The following is a 14,366-nucleotide window of genomic DNA, read 5'->3' as shown; positions in this document are numbered from 1 at the left end:
AGATTACAAATCTAAAAGGCAGTTTAGGGCTGGGGACAGAGCTCAGAAGTACAGCACTTGCCTAGCACATGTGAGGCTCCCGGTTTGATCCCCAGTACCGCCAAAACAAAACCAAGCAATACCATTTCATATTTCTGGTCGTGCGTACACAGGCACAAAGCACAGTCCAACGTGCCACCTGTGAATCCCAATGACCTGGTTTTGAGTCCCAGAAGGATCGGTGAGTGCCATTCTGCCCTCATAAAAGCTCCTCGCCCAAGTCTCAATCTCCTCACTGTCAGCTGGGGCAATGGTGACCTCACGGGGCTGCCAGGAGGACTAAATGGGATCCTGTGAGGTAACAGCTTGGCACATTCCCAGGTTCCAGACACACACTCCAGCAGCAAACCTTGTGACCTTCTCCTCTCCTCTGATCAGGTCAACTTATAACTCAGGCCAGGACTAGTCATGGCCAGTCCCTGTCTTGAGTGTGTCTGATCCACGTGAAGACACACTGCAGACTGACTGTCTACTCCATCCTCAGGCATAAGAAGCCAAATGCAAAACAGTCAAGAAATGTGACAGACTCACACCCAGTGACACTACCCACATGTGTGGGTAAGGGCACACTGAGTGAAGGGCTGGAGGGGACAGGGGACCGGAGGGTGGGTGGGCCTGACAGGCAGCTGTGCAGGGTGCTCAGGGCCACTGGAACGACTCACAGCCTCCACCCAGAACCACACGGAAACTGGGTCTTCTTCCTGTGTGGCGGCACCATGCGTTACAAACCAGGTGAAGCAGCGTGTGTGAGGCAGATAGATGCCTTCCTCCTGCCTCGCTGTCCAAGGCAGGAGCATTGAGTTAAATCACTCTCAAAATGACCCCCAGGGCTAAGCTGTGACACTGCCCTGTACTGGCTCAGGCCCAGATCTTTCTGGGGAGTCTGCTGCCACCCGGACTGAACAGACTGAAGCCCATTAGCTGGACGGGACCAGCGCACACATCCAGCTCAGAGGAGGAAGAGACACATCTGAGACTTGGCCTCCTCTGATGGTCATGATCCTTGAGATGTGAGTTCTGCTTAACAGAAGAAAACTGGCACCTCCCACACAAGGTCTCCACCACCCCAGGGCCAGATACGAGCCTTAGCGGCCAGCAACAAGCACAATCAACAAGACTCACGTGGTTTCTTTTTCTTCCTTTAAAACAATCATCCTTTGTCAGAATGGACAAAATATCTTCCATCTTAACTTCAGAAATGCTGTAAAAGGAAACACACATCAAAGTAAACACTCTACTTTTTCAAAAACACTCCAAGCCCAATGCATAAAACCGGTCCATCTTCAAGCTAATCCATGCACAAGAGGACCCCCATGACACTGCAGCTCTTGGAATGTCCAGCAACTGCCCTCCTCTCTGAATGGAAGACAATGCACATCTACAATCCCCTTCAGAGGGACAGTGCCATCATTTCTTAATAAATCTTGAATGCCACACAAGTAGGCTTGTTTGCTGAAGTCCTACCCTGACTTGAGCAGATGATGAAATAAACATCCTAGAGAACGTGAAAGGAGGAAGGAGAAGAAAGGCACAGTGGGCAGGCAAAGGCCCTCCATGCTGGGGACACTCCAGTGACGGGTGCCAGTCGCCCAGCCCCTGGGCTCAGCACCTCTGCTCTCTGCTCCTGCCATGGAGAACCGCCACTATTCCATTGCTTACATGTTCCGGGTAAGGGCCAAAGACCTACACACAAACTGCTAAAACCAGAACCGGCTTCCCTTGTGAACAAAAGTCGAGCAGAAGAAGAGACAAGTTTGGAAAGCCCACAGTCAGAGAGTGCCATCTGAACTCTGAAATGCTACTTCCAGGGAGAAGGGAAAGGGAACAAACGATTCTGGGTGAGAAAACAGATAAAAAGATAAATGATCCGTTGTGGTCTTTTTAATGTACCAGCACACTGCAGCACGAGCAGCAGCCTCTGCAATGGTAGGGGACTGTCCTCCCCTTTCCCACAGGTGCCCCCACAAGGCCATGAAAACACCACTACTGAGACTGCCACTGGCTCCCCAGCCCCCACCCCAGTCCCCGCTCCACAGAGGAGAGGCCCTGGCAGTGGCCAGAGTCAAGGCAGGAGGCAGAGGGGGCACAGCACCTAGGGCTGCTCCCTTCCTCCCGGGAGCCTCAAGGTGCCAACAGCCCTGTCCTGTCCTGCTCCAGCTCACCTGGCTCTCTTCAGCACCTTTCTTCTTGGGGGGCAGGGTACAAATGGAAAAGAACCTAAGAACTTGGAGTGAAACCTTGAAATGGGGGAAAGGAAGGAAGAATGACGCCCCCACAGCCAGGGATACACACAGTGAAACACGCCACAGCCAGGCCACGCGCTCGACGCACCAGTGTTTCCCCCTGGCCAGGGCATGGCCCGGGCACCTGGAGCACCAACAGCACTGCCCTAGGCACTCAGGAACCGAGAAAGAAGCGGAGTGATTTCCAGGGCCTTCTTTCTGTATTTCTAAGAAATCGCTGCTTCTGAGGAACAAAGCAAATCTACAGTGATTATTTATGGTCCTATCAACAGATCTGAATCACCCACCTTGCCAGGGGGAGAGATGGAAAAATAAATAAATCCAGGGTCTGTCTTATGCCTGATCTAAGATATACACAGTTTGATGCAGAATTTTCATTTTAATGAAGTCATGACTTTCATTATCAACACATTTAAAGGGGAAGCAGGGAAAGTCAGGGAGCTGGTGAACACAGAGAAGTCGAAAGGACACAGAGGCAGAGTTCTGGGCACATAGGCATGGCAGCAGTGGCCCAGGGCACCTGTCTCTTGCCTGGTCTGCTAAACTTAATTGTCAGGACGCGCTCTACAGCACCCGTACATGAAGGTAGGCAGCAATTTGTTGTGATGCCCTTGCTGCCAAGAGCCTCTGCCTGCCTTCCTGCATCTTCTCTGCAATTCATCAGCCACCCGGTGTCCTGCCGCCTGGCTCCTGTGTGCTCAGGCACAAAACGCTTCCTCCTTCTGCACCTTCTTTTAATCTTTAGAGTGTGCCTTTTGGATTCCAGAAATGTTCCAGTCTGCACCTTCCCACTGCACACTCTGCAACCAGTTCTCACTAGATTTTATTTTATCTTGTATTAAATCAAAGACACAGTTTACCTGTAGACAGGCAGTGTGCAGCCTTCCCTCAAGCAGGAGTCAAGACAGGCGTGCGACTCCACCATCTGGCCAGCCAACCCAGCCTCCTTGTGAAGTTCCACGTGACCCCAGAAACCCTGGCTCCCCCTCTGGGAAGCACAAGGCACCCTTCCCAGGGCCTGGGCCTGGCCCCGCCCCGCCCTGGCGCTTCACGCCCAGTGAGCTGGTGCAGAGTCTCCCACTGAGGCTGGCGGTCTGCTTTCCAGACAACAGCACTGAGTGGCTTGCACTTGTCCCGTCTTGATCGTACCTGGCCCCCATAACTCCTGCCTGGCTAACACTGCTCTCCCTTTCCAGCTTTAGATTTACATCTGAACCCTTCATAGCAATAGACATGAATGTGTTTATTTATTAACCTTCTTTAAAAAAAGGACCATAATAGAACCATGCTGCTCGCTCAGGCCCTGGGCAGCCATGTGGTCTACAACTGTGGCCCTGCTTCCCAAGGAGACTAGGCTGACATGAATGGGCACAGAGACACACAAACCAGGAACCAGAGAGGGACAGGAAATGAGAACTGCAGGTGTGGAAGAAGAGGACCCGGCTCCGTCAGTGGGCTTCCATCTCAACCCAGCTAGGACTTCCCAAGCGCCTCTGCCTGAGGTGCCACCAACTGACTGACATGCAATTTCTTTTTTTTTTTTAATTGTTACTTTTTAAAAAAAAAAAATTATTTTTTAGTTCTCGGCGGACACAAACAACAGCTTTGTTTGTATGTGGTGCTGAGGATCGAACCCGGGACGCACGCACGCCAGGCGAGCGTACTACCACTTGAGCCACATCCCCAGCCCGACATGCAATTCTCTCACACCTTTCTAAAACAAAAAACCACTCCTTCAATGACAGATCATATTGGGAAAAGAACAAGTTAGGAAGAGAAAAACCCAAAGTCTTTATTTTGGCCCATCTGAAATTAACCCCAGGATCAGGTTACTACTCACCCCTGATCACCAAAGGAGGCAGGTATGTTTTGAGAACAAGCCTCAGTCCACACTAACAGCCTTAAAAGGGTTTTGAAAGTCTTACTGGCCTGCAGGGCTCTGAAGGCTGAGAGCATGGGGGGAACTGCTGGGACAGACATGCAGCCCTGGCCTGGGGGCGGCCAGCAATCAGACCTGGTCCCCGGTCTGCTTGAACAGTTTAGTTCTGATGTATAGTACAGTCATTTTCCCAGGTCTGTACTTTAGAGGGGAAAATGTCACATAGTTTTATTTGCTGTTTTACATAAAACCTCGGGCTGGGCACAGAAACTATAGGAAACCAGCTGTAGCAGCCAGGAGCACAGCTGAGACGTGCCCAGAACAGCCCCGACCTCAGTGCTGCTCTGAGAGTCACAACTGCCATTCGGGCAGACACAGGGCTCTTTCTGTGCTTCCCAAAATACCTTTATCCATCACTGTGCTGTGTTGGAGTACAAGAAATCCTTCAAAGCAGATCTGTGTTGAAAACAGCACACCTTTAGGAGCCCGTCACTGAACTGCTACTGCAGGTGCCAGGATTTCATGGAAGACACAACATATCCATGTGTGGCCCAGTGAGTCGCTTCTGGGGGCTCCCGTACCCTCCCAGGCCTGAGGTCTGCTGTCTGCTACACTGAGGTGGTGGCTGGGAAATCCTGGCCGTGGACATGCAGCCAGAGCCCTTTCAACTGCCTCTAAATATCTCCCAGGGTTACTTGTAGGTAAGAAGCTTATTGTTTTGAAGTTATAAACATTTAACTACAGGAAATGAAGACTGGGAATAGGAAGGGCCTGAGGAGCTGGCTGGAAGGCTGGGCATGCTCACCCAGAGTCAGAGACACCAACACGGGCCTCGGTATTCAGGAGAAGCCAAGTGCCTCGGATCCTGACTCCGCTGGCAGCACAATGGGAACTGTCAGGTGCTGATGGCATTAAGGGCTCTAGTTTTTGCCACTGGCTATTCTGGGACTCATTTAGGGATCACAAGGGTTAATGGCTCGTCGGCAGCTTACAAGGGCCATGCACTGTAAAAGGCGACAGGAAGTTAATTAGGTGAGATCAGCTGAAGCCCATGCGGGCTTCTGACTCACTTGATTTTGTGAGCAGCCAACGAGTTGACATATTCTGCCTCCGAAGGAGCCAAGATGAGCAGGCTGCTCCCGTGGCAGCCAATCCGGGCGGTTCTTCCAATCCGGTGGATGTACTCTGCAGGTGAAGACGGGGCGCTGTACTGAACAGGGCAACAGAAACAAAGGTGTTCACAGATCAAGGGACTGCCGATAATTACAAGTGCAAACCCCCACTCCTGCCGCAGGTAGCCCAAGAATTAGACCCCGGTGCTATGGTCACCCTAACAACCACAGGGAGAAGTCACTCGGACCCGACACTCCTGGCCTCACTGAAGTAACAGGCTCCGACACACCAAGCGAGCTGTGGCCAGGTTCCAGATGAACCAGACATCACTCATCCCAGTGCCTCCTTTCTAATCTCCCCTCTCCATGGGTCTCTTCATTTTCCTCTTGCATCTTTTCCCTGAGGGGATGTGCAAGCTGCAGGTGCAGCAGGTGGGGTAGGCTTCTTGGCCCCCTCCTCAGGAGGCAGCAGCAGGGATAAGGCAGCAGAGGACGCCAGGTGGCATGGACAGGAAGAGGGCCGGCCATGGTGCCGGCAGAGTCCACCTCTACTGCTGGCCCTCAGTCCCCTGCAGGGGGGCCAGCCAAGCTTCTGCTCCAGGGGAGCGTTCCTGACACAGGAGTAAGAGCCACGCCAACTCAGCAGCACCCTGGCACAGTGTGTTTGTCATTGACGGCAGTAACTGTCATCATTAAAGGTAAATGACCAGAGTCACCGTTTCCTTTTCTCTCTGCTGCTACATGAACCACAGATCAGAGGGTCAATGTGAGCCCACTGTACAGGAGGCCAGGGATGTTAAACTAATCAATATTAACAGTACACTACCCTCCATGATCAATTTTGTGTCTGACCTCTGACACATTAAAATTATCCTCTCCTCTCATTTTTCATTCACTCTGGCCAGCAGGAAAGAAGACACAACGCCTCTAGTCCCCAAGTGATCACCTGTTACGAGCAGATCAGGTTCCCCAGCCAGACACAGGCATGCAGTTCCACTAAAATGTGAACAAACCCTGATTCTCGTAAACAGGCCAGTGTCCTCTGGCCACATACAGAAGGGCTTGAAGACACCATTCTGCACACTAACCAAGAACAACAGGAAGCAAACCCACCGGACTCCAGCGCTGACATCTGCACCTACTGGCAAAGCGCCTCTGGCTAGGGGTGTGTATAAGATGGTGTCAGGGACTTAATTGTTCCCTGCAGGCCAATGCACATGGACATGGTTCTCAGGACAGCTGAGCCATCTCCTTCTGGACACAATGAGGCCTCCCAAGGGCACAGATAATTCCTGTGATTTTCAGACTGTTGAAACTTTGGTGTGTGACACCAGTCCAGAAGCAAGGCTGCCACCTCCCTCCTGGCTGTTCTACTACAGCAGGGAGGTGGGATGGGTTAAGGAAAGATACCAGAAGACTTGTGCAGACAGGGCTGACTGCTGCCTGGTTACCAGGGCAACACCCAAGAGGGTGATATAATTATTCTACTTAAGGCCAATGCATCTGTTCATAATCATACATTCCAGCCTCAAGTTCACACCTGAACTACTAAAAAATTACCTGAACAATCCATGTGACTTGTGGGAGATCTAAGCCACGAGCTGCAACATCCTTTAAGAGAGAAAAAGAGCATGTTTAGAAGGAGTCTACTGACTTTCTGGGGGTCATGGATACACCCTGAACGTTCATTCACCCCACAACCTGCCCACACACAACTCAAGACACACCTTCAGTAGGTCAGAAACCCACTCACATCCCTCTGTGGCTAAAAAAATCTTTGTGGCAAGTTCAACAGAACCCTTTAATAACTCAGGTTGCTAAAGGACTGCACCTTCCATCTGAATAGCTGCCCATGAAGCAAGTGTCCATGGACTGTTGCCCCACCCACCCTCCCAGCAACGCCAGTGGCCAGCAGTAAGGCTGCTGGAATGCCCCTCCTCAAGGGACTCACAGGGGTGGGGGAGGTGTTGCAAGCTGCCAAGTGTTCCTCAGGACTGTCTGTCAAGCTCAAGGGCAGTAAGGGTGGAGCATGCCGCTGTCCTTTCTGAGCGCTAAGTCAGAAGGCAGGCCATGCCTGCTGATCACTTCAAAGGCTAAACTAGACAGCCAAGACCAAAAACAACTGAGATTTTCTTTTTTCTTTTTAACTGGTCACTGCCCAGAGAGCAAAAACTCTCAGTTCCCTCTAAGTCTCTTGCTGGTGAGGGCCTGGAAAACGGACGCTCCCAGTCTATCAATTATCTTCACTCAGCATCCCCTTTGGTCTAACAGGAACATTTTCACTTGACATTTGCTGAGCACTTACTACACACCAGGCACTGGGTTGAGCACTGGTTTACCTGCATTATTTCAATGAACCCTCAAAATAGCTCTTTAAAACAACTACATCCCCATTTGGCAGATGAGGCAACCAAAGTTAGAGAGGTTAAGTAACATGTCCAGGCTAAGAAGAGGGGGGACTTCTCCAAGGCCATGTTAGATTAGGCTACATTCCACCATTAAAAAAGACACCGTGTCCCCCTTGCCCACAGGCGGTGGGAATGCAAAATGGTACCAAGCCCTGCAGTGGGGAATTTGGTAATTCAAAATCTCATGCACACTGCCCTGCACTTGCCCTGCAGTCCAGAACCATCTCAATTCTAGAAGGGTACAATGGCAAGAACACAAAATGACACACACTCAAGGCTCTTCCTCCCGCAGTGTGAGGAGACGGGCCGTGTGAGATGGCTGCGCTCCATGTAGTGGACTAGAAAGAGCGGCTTCAGGATGCTGGTTTGGACATGCTCCAGGACGTGCTGAGTGGGCCGGGTGTGCTCCCACATTAGAAACTGGGGGACACCCACACACCTGCTTATATTCCAGGAAAACCCCCAAAGCTTACGGAAACAGCCATAGGACAGGAAGAGGACAGGGGAGGAGGCACAGGTGGAAGCCAAACTGGCTCCTTCAGTGAACTTGGACTTGAGAACGTGCAGGCTAATTAAGAAGCAAGTGGAGCCGCTAGGAGCAGCTGGAGAAGCAGCTCTCGGGCAGCAGTGAGCAGCGCAATTGCCTGTACTGTTTCTCTTCAAAGGGACCAACGGCAGAACTGACACCCAGACCTCAGAGTCCAGGTCCAACTCCAGCAACAAACAGGGAGGACGACACTGAACCACCCCCAGGGGCACTCTTGGCCAAATTCAACCACGGAGGACTCCAAGAACCTGCCACCTGATGCCTTCAACCAGCATTGGGGGAAGAAAGGAGCAAGAAAAACCAAACCACTAGAGACAGACGGACAGATGGCTCAAGCAGGCACGGGTGGTGTTGGCGGGCACAGCGGCCAGCTGGGGTCATCTCTGGACTGGGGGATCCAAGGTGACAAGGTGATTTCACCTTTCTCTTTGCGTTTCCCTTGGTTTGGCTATCATTTCTCCCAAAATTCTGATTCAGGAAATCAGAGCCCAGGTGGGCTGAAGACTGCCTCAGAGAGCATCGGTGGCATGGTCAGAGCCAGCAGCTGCTGCTGGTCAGTGCCCTCTCCTCCCCCACACACTGCCACCACCTTTCAGCCCTGGAGACTCACTGGGTATCTCCTAAGTGAAAGGACACGCCACATAACCACTACACCAGCACGTTTTAGGAAATCCAACACTGAACAAAACCACCTCCTCGTGAACAGCCCATCCAGGAGAATGTAGCAGATCACACAGCTGGGTGTGGCGGCACGCGCCTGGAACCCAGCAACTGGGGAGGCCAAGGGAGGAGGACTACAAGTTCAAGGCCAGCCTGGGCAACTTAGTGAGACACTGTCTCAAAAAGAGCTGGGGATGTGGCTCAGTGGTTAAGCACCCTTGGTTCAGTCCCAGGACCTCACACAAATACACACAGCTCAGACCCCTGCGGCGTCCCCCAGATTTCACCACAGCACCCCTGCCTTGCACTGACTCCTTTAGACATTCGTCAGTTTGGCTTCTCAAGAGTGTGGCTGTCTCGAGGAACACCACACGCTGGCAGGACATGACTTGAGGGTGGTGTGTGTCCCAGGACCCCTTACAGGAGGCGTCAGGGTGGTCTGACCTGGGCAGGCAAGGACCTGCAGTGAGCAGTGCCTGGCTCTGACACTGCGAGGGGACTTTTCCTCTTGGCAATGACTAGGGAATGGGAGGTGGAACATGGAGACCTGGGAACACGGCTTCGTAAGATACCTCCGCTGAGGGCTCCGGCTTCCACTGACGCTCTTGTCTGCACCAATAGTGGCCCTGATGGCACAAAAGATGGCTTTCTATCACCCCTCCCCTCCACTGCACAGCTGGGAAACCCTTCAGTAAGGAACAGGTTCTCCACCACTTTTAAGTGTCACCAGGATTCAGATGATATACATGGCTTTTTTGAAAAGTAATCCCATGCCAAGATCCTGTAAGACCAGGCTTGCTGTGCGCCCAGAGTGAGGGGGGACTCAATGAGGCGCTGTCCTGTACCACTCACCCGGAGGTACCTCAGAGACCACCTTCTCTACTCGCTCTGAGAACTCCTAGTTCCCTTGGAGTGTGCTAGGCTGCGCCTGTAAGTGTGCAAGCAGAGGCTGGCACACAGGTGTGTCAACCACCCGCAGTGTTTTCAGATGGCACAAGTGCCCCAAGAGAGGATGTTCTGAGTGTTCCCATCTGAGAGGAGAGGACCGGCTTGGCTACACCAACAGTCGATGGCTTCAGGAAAGCTGACAGACTCTCCCACCTGCAAAGCTCTTGTTAGGAAACGACTTCTCTTATTAAGTGCTCTGCAGGTAAGGGGCTCCTGAGCTCTACAGATAGGCCTTGTAAAACATTTAACGCTCGATGGTTCAGTACTTCCATCAGGAAACTTGGATAAAACAAAGCCAGCCACGACCCGCGGGAAGTTCCCTGCGCCTACACACTGACAGGCGAGTGGCGGGGGGAGCGGCAGCCTGCTTGAAGGTGGGGTCCAGCCCTGCACCGCTGGCTGACACTGCCTTCCTGGGTCCTGCTGCCTGGCATGGGTGGCGCTGCCCACTGCTGGGCTCTTGCCCAGATCTGAGCCAACACTGCCGTGAGTGCTTCTTTCGAACATGCTCAGCCGTGGCTACCAGAGAGTGAGGAGGAGCTGAGGAGGAAGGTCATGTGGTCCAGAACAGGGAGGATGGCCACTGGCTTAGCAGGGTCAAGTCAGTTGAGCCTCAAGTGGTCACCCACACAGAGGCTAGAGCACAGCCCTCTCTGTCTCATGAGGCTGCCGTGGAGAGCGCATCAGACAGTTTATGTGAAAAAAGGACCTCAACTCTGTGCACGTGTGTCCTGCCTCCTGTCAGGAAGGAAGATGGTGGGGATTAGGCGGTGGCAACCCAAGCCCCTTTGCACTCTTCTGCCCCATCAGAACCCACCCAGCATCCTGGGCAGGGACCTCGGAAAGCAGGAGATGCTCCATCTTCCCAGATGCTCCAGCCAGCAGCCCCAGATCAACAGGAACCAAAGATTGCTGGAGACTCCCAAGGTCGCGGTGTGCGGCCTGCTCTCAGAATGCGAGTCCAGCCGCCGCCCATTCCATCCCTCTAACCTAATTAGGGCAAAAGAATCGCTAAAGTCAGTTCTGAAAGACACTCACCAGCAAGGCCTTGAGGGCCCGGGCTTGACAACTGGCTGCCTCCATGAGACCCAGGAGTACAGATGGAAGGCAGCCTGCTCAGGTGCCAGGCTGTCAGTTGGATTAAAATGACTCATTTATTTACCCAAGAACCTCGCAAAGCACTTTTACTAACAGGGAGAGGGGGCCTGCTGCCTCTCTGAGAAGGGACGCAGCAAACACGCCTCTGACGCCTTCCCGGCCTGCCAAAAGTCATTACTGCCGTGTGTGGAAAGCCATCAGCAGGGTACAGGCCCCCGCTGTCCGGGTGACAGATTGGGCTGCGTAATCAGAGGAGGAAGGGGAGAGTGCAGAGCTGTCAGAGGCGAGAGAGCTTGGCTGGAGCCGCCAAAAAACTGGCAACATGAGTTAGCGTGACTGAGTAAACAGCGACCCATCTCCAGATGATCCTCCGTGAACACCAGTGAAACAGAACGCAAGACCCACTGTACCCAACAAGCACGCCCCAGAAGAGCAAGAAGTCTACAGTGTGAGGGGTGCTGCACTGACACTCCCGCGACTCCTACACCTCAGCTCCTTTGTCTCCTAGCCGCCTGGCACAGCGGAACTTCCCCAGGAGGACAGGAAATTAAGAGCGACAGCGTTCCAAGCAGAAAAATGCCCAGGAGGCGGAGGGAGGTGAAGGAAAGCAGCACACGTGTTGGACAACCTAGAGCTGCCCAACCCAGGCCTGTCCCTCCTGGAGAGGAGGTCTCTGTGCTCCACTTCCCAGGGGCCACCATGGACAGCCAATGCACCAAGAGAAGGCCTGGTCTGAGCCAGACCCCCTTTCCTGCACTCTTCCCTCTGCCAAAGCCCCAGCGCAGCGGTCCACAGACCAGGCTCCTTCCCTGGCTGTGGGCTGGTACCTCACTATACAGCAGCCGTTATTTTGAAGATAGTTCAATGTTTTACATTTGATTTCTTTGCTCCCAGTTCCACTTGGGAAAGCAGGACTGGAACTTTCCAATGACTCCTTCCTACTTATCCCTAACTCCCTTCTTAATCTGGCTTCTCACATTGCCAACGTGTGAAGGCTTCTTCTCTTGGCAAGTGTTCTCCTTCCCTGACCACACTTCAGTTCTGCCTCAGCTCCATCTGGACACAGTCCAGCACTTCCCAACAGTCAGGCTACAAAGGCCTGGACCTGGTCTCAGGAGGGCTGCCTGGGGCCCGAGGCCCTTGCTTTAGGATGAACATCATGGACACCAACAACTCACCGCCCTTAATTGCTCCTAGGAGTAAGGGAAAGAGGGCGAAGGAAGGAGCGTGTGTGGTTCCATCTCCACTTCCACATTGGCAGACACTGTCTTCTCCGGCCTTGTTAAAAGGTATTGGGATGATACATTAAAATGGCCAAAGGTACAGTATGAAGGAGAGAAAAATCCCGATGCAACAATTAACAACATGAGTCCCCTTTATCAGACAAAGCCAGTTCTCCATCTGCCTCATTCTGACGCAGCCTCGTTCCTCATTAGCACCGAGGAGGTTCCTGGGGAGCCTTCAGATAGCCTGGCAAGCAACAGGCTGCCTAAAGGATGCAGAGTGACAGTGCCGCCCCACCCAAGACGATCTAGCACGGCGTGTGTGCCTCACGTACCCTGTGGTTCTCCAACACAGAAGTGTCAAAGGAAAGCCAACAGACACAGCAGGAGTGGCAGGAACACGGAGTGAATAAGAGTGCACCAGCACCAGCACCTGGGCTCACCCGGCTCGGCACTCTCCAGTCACCTCTGCAGGGCCAGGGGCAGCGCAGGCTGTGGCGGAAGGTGTGGCACTGGAAGTGACCAGGAAGCCGGGGACCTCAACCACAGACTTTAGGAGATCAGGCTGCGGGCAGGCAGCTGGCTGTGCACTCGTCACCAGGCTGGCAGGGGGCTAGGGCTCGGGCTCGTGCTTTTTGTCTGGCTGATATCACTTGACTGCAGGTAGCAGCCAGGAAGAACAGGAAAAGCGATCATATGCTTTGACCTAGTGAGAAATGACATTTCAGAAAGAATGGTCTACTTTCCACCTAGGGCTACTAAAAAAACAGCTTTGAGACCTGTGCTCGCCCATTTCCCTAAAGCACGATGCTTATGTGTACTGGGAGCCTCAACAATGTCCCCAGGACAATCCAGGAACTTAATGGACCAGGAGACAATGCTCTGTACACAGCCCCACCTACATCCCTCCAGCAAGGTTCCTACTGCTCCCAGAGAAACTACCTGTACCACTCAGCCTCACACACCACCAAGCGGACAGCAGGAGCGTGCTGTGGCTAAGTGTGCCTGTTTAGACAGCGGCATGCACTGGTGGTCCTTGACACGAGCTCCTGGCCCCACCCATGCACCAGCCAACCATAGGCAGTGCCTGCTCTGTGGGTGACTCCGGGATGAAGGAGAATGCACTGCATGTCTTCATGGAGCCTGTGACCCGGCAACGCCCAGCCACATGTGGAAGAGAAGTGAGCAGGCATGGGAGGCCCTGGGACAGCCAAGGCACCTGGGGCTCCGCCTTCTGAGGCGGCGAAACACAGGCTCTGACCCATATCAGGCTCAGGCCAGTCAGTCTGGGTACTGGAGGCAAAAGGAAAAGTACCTAACACTTCTCAAGGCACATTCAAGGAATTTAAAGAGGGGCAGGTTGGGCTGGGAGGTAGAGAGAAAGGGGCGAGGCGTGTGAGGTACAGGCCCTGGGACAATACCACTGCTGCATGACATGGATTCCCAGTGTCCTTATCAACAGACCATTTGGACTGGATCTTTAGATATTTCAAGATGGTCTATTCCTTTGTTTGTTGATTATGGTACTGGGATGGAACCCGGGACCTTGAACAAGCAGGTGCTCTAGCACCGAACCACACCCCAGCCTAACGCTGGTTTAGGAACAAATTCCGGTATCTGCCTGGGGAGCTGGCTGAAGGACGGACACAGCTGGCCTCCCAGGAGGCACACATTCTAGAAGCTTCTCAGCTCTGAGTGCCGCACACAGGCAAGCCTCTGCCATGCCTGTGTGAGAACAGCACTGCACCAAGCAGTCTCCAGGAAGAGCTTCTGTTAAACAAGCACAACAAACTCACACAGACAAAGCTGCACTCGCCCAAGCTTAAAAAGAACACAGTCTCTCCTACCTTCAAAACTGAACACACAGCAGGAGCTCCTCAAAAAGCAAGTGCTTTGCTGAGCAAGGGGAGCGGCTCCAGGCTGCTCTCCTCCAGGCCGCGCTCGCAGCACACCCCGCACGCATGCTGCACTTCCTCAATGCACACGCGGGACTCCTGCGCAACTACACAGGGTCATGTTATGCCATCCAATGTGGCATGAGCAGAGAAGGCATCTCCTCTTGGGAGAGAGTGACATCATGGTCAAGTGAGTCCCCAGAGAGGAGGGATCATTTAAGGTGTGGTTCTCAATCTTGAGAGCACAAGAGATTAAAAAAGCCCATGCTGTGTGGAGGGCCCACTGAGGCCCAGTCACCTGGTCCTGAAGATCA

The 14,366-nt window shown here is 53.0% G+C and overlaps 1 protein-coding gene across 1 annotated transcript in view; it reads right to left on the bottom strand.

The window, feature by feature from the left end:
- The window catches only part of DDX31 (DEAD-box helicase 31), a 59,699-nt gene that overhangs the window by 23,705 nt on the left and 21,628 nt on the right, over positions 1 to 14,366 (bottom strand). Inside the window, 3 exon segments of the mRNA XM_081278711.1 lie at positions 1,162 to 1,240; positions 5,232 to 5,371; positions 6,834 to 6,884. Coding sequence (XP_081134837.1) covers positions 1,162 to 1,240; positions 5,232 to 5,371; positions 6,834 to 6,884 — 270 coding nt within the window.

Source organism: Spermophilus citellus (genome assembly GCF_964194105.1).
Source record: "Spermophilus citellus genome assembly, chromosome: 2".
NCBI classification, from domain to species: Eukaryota; Metazoa; Chordata; class Mammalia; order Rodentia; family Sciuridae; genus Spermophilus; species Spermophilus citellus.
This window is presented reverse-complemented; position numbering and strand designations above follow the sequence as displayed.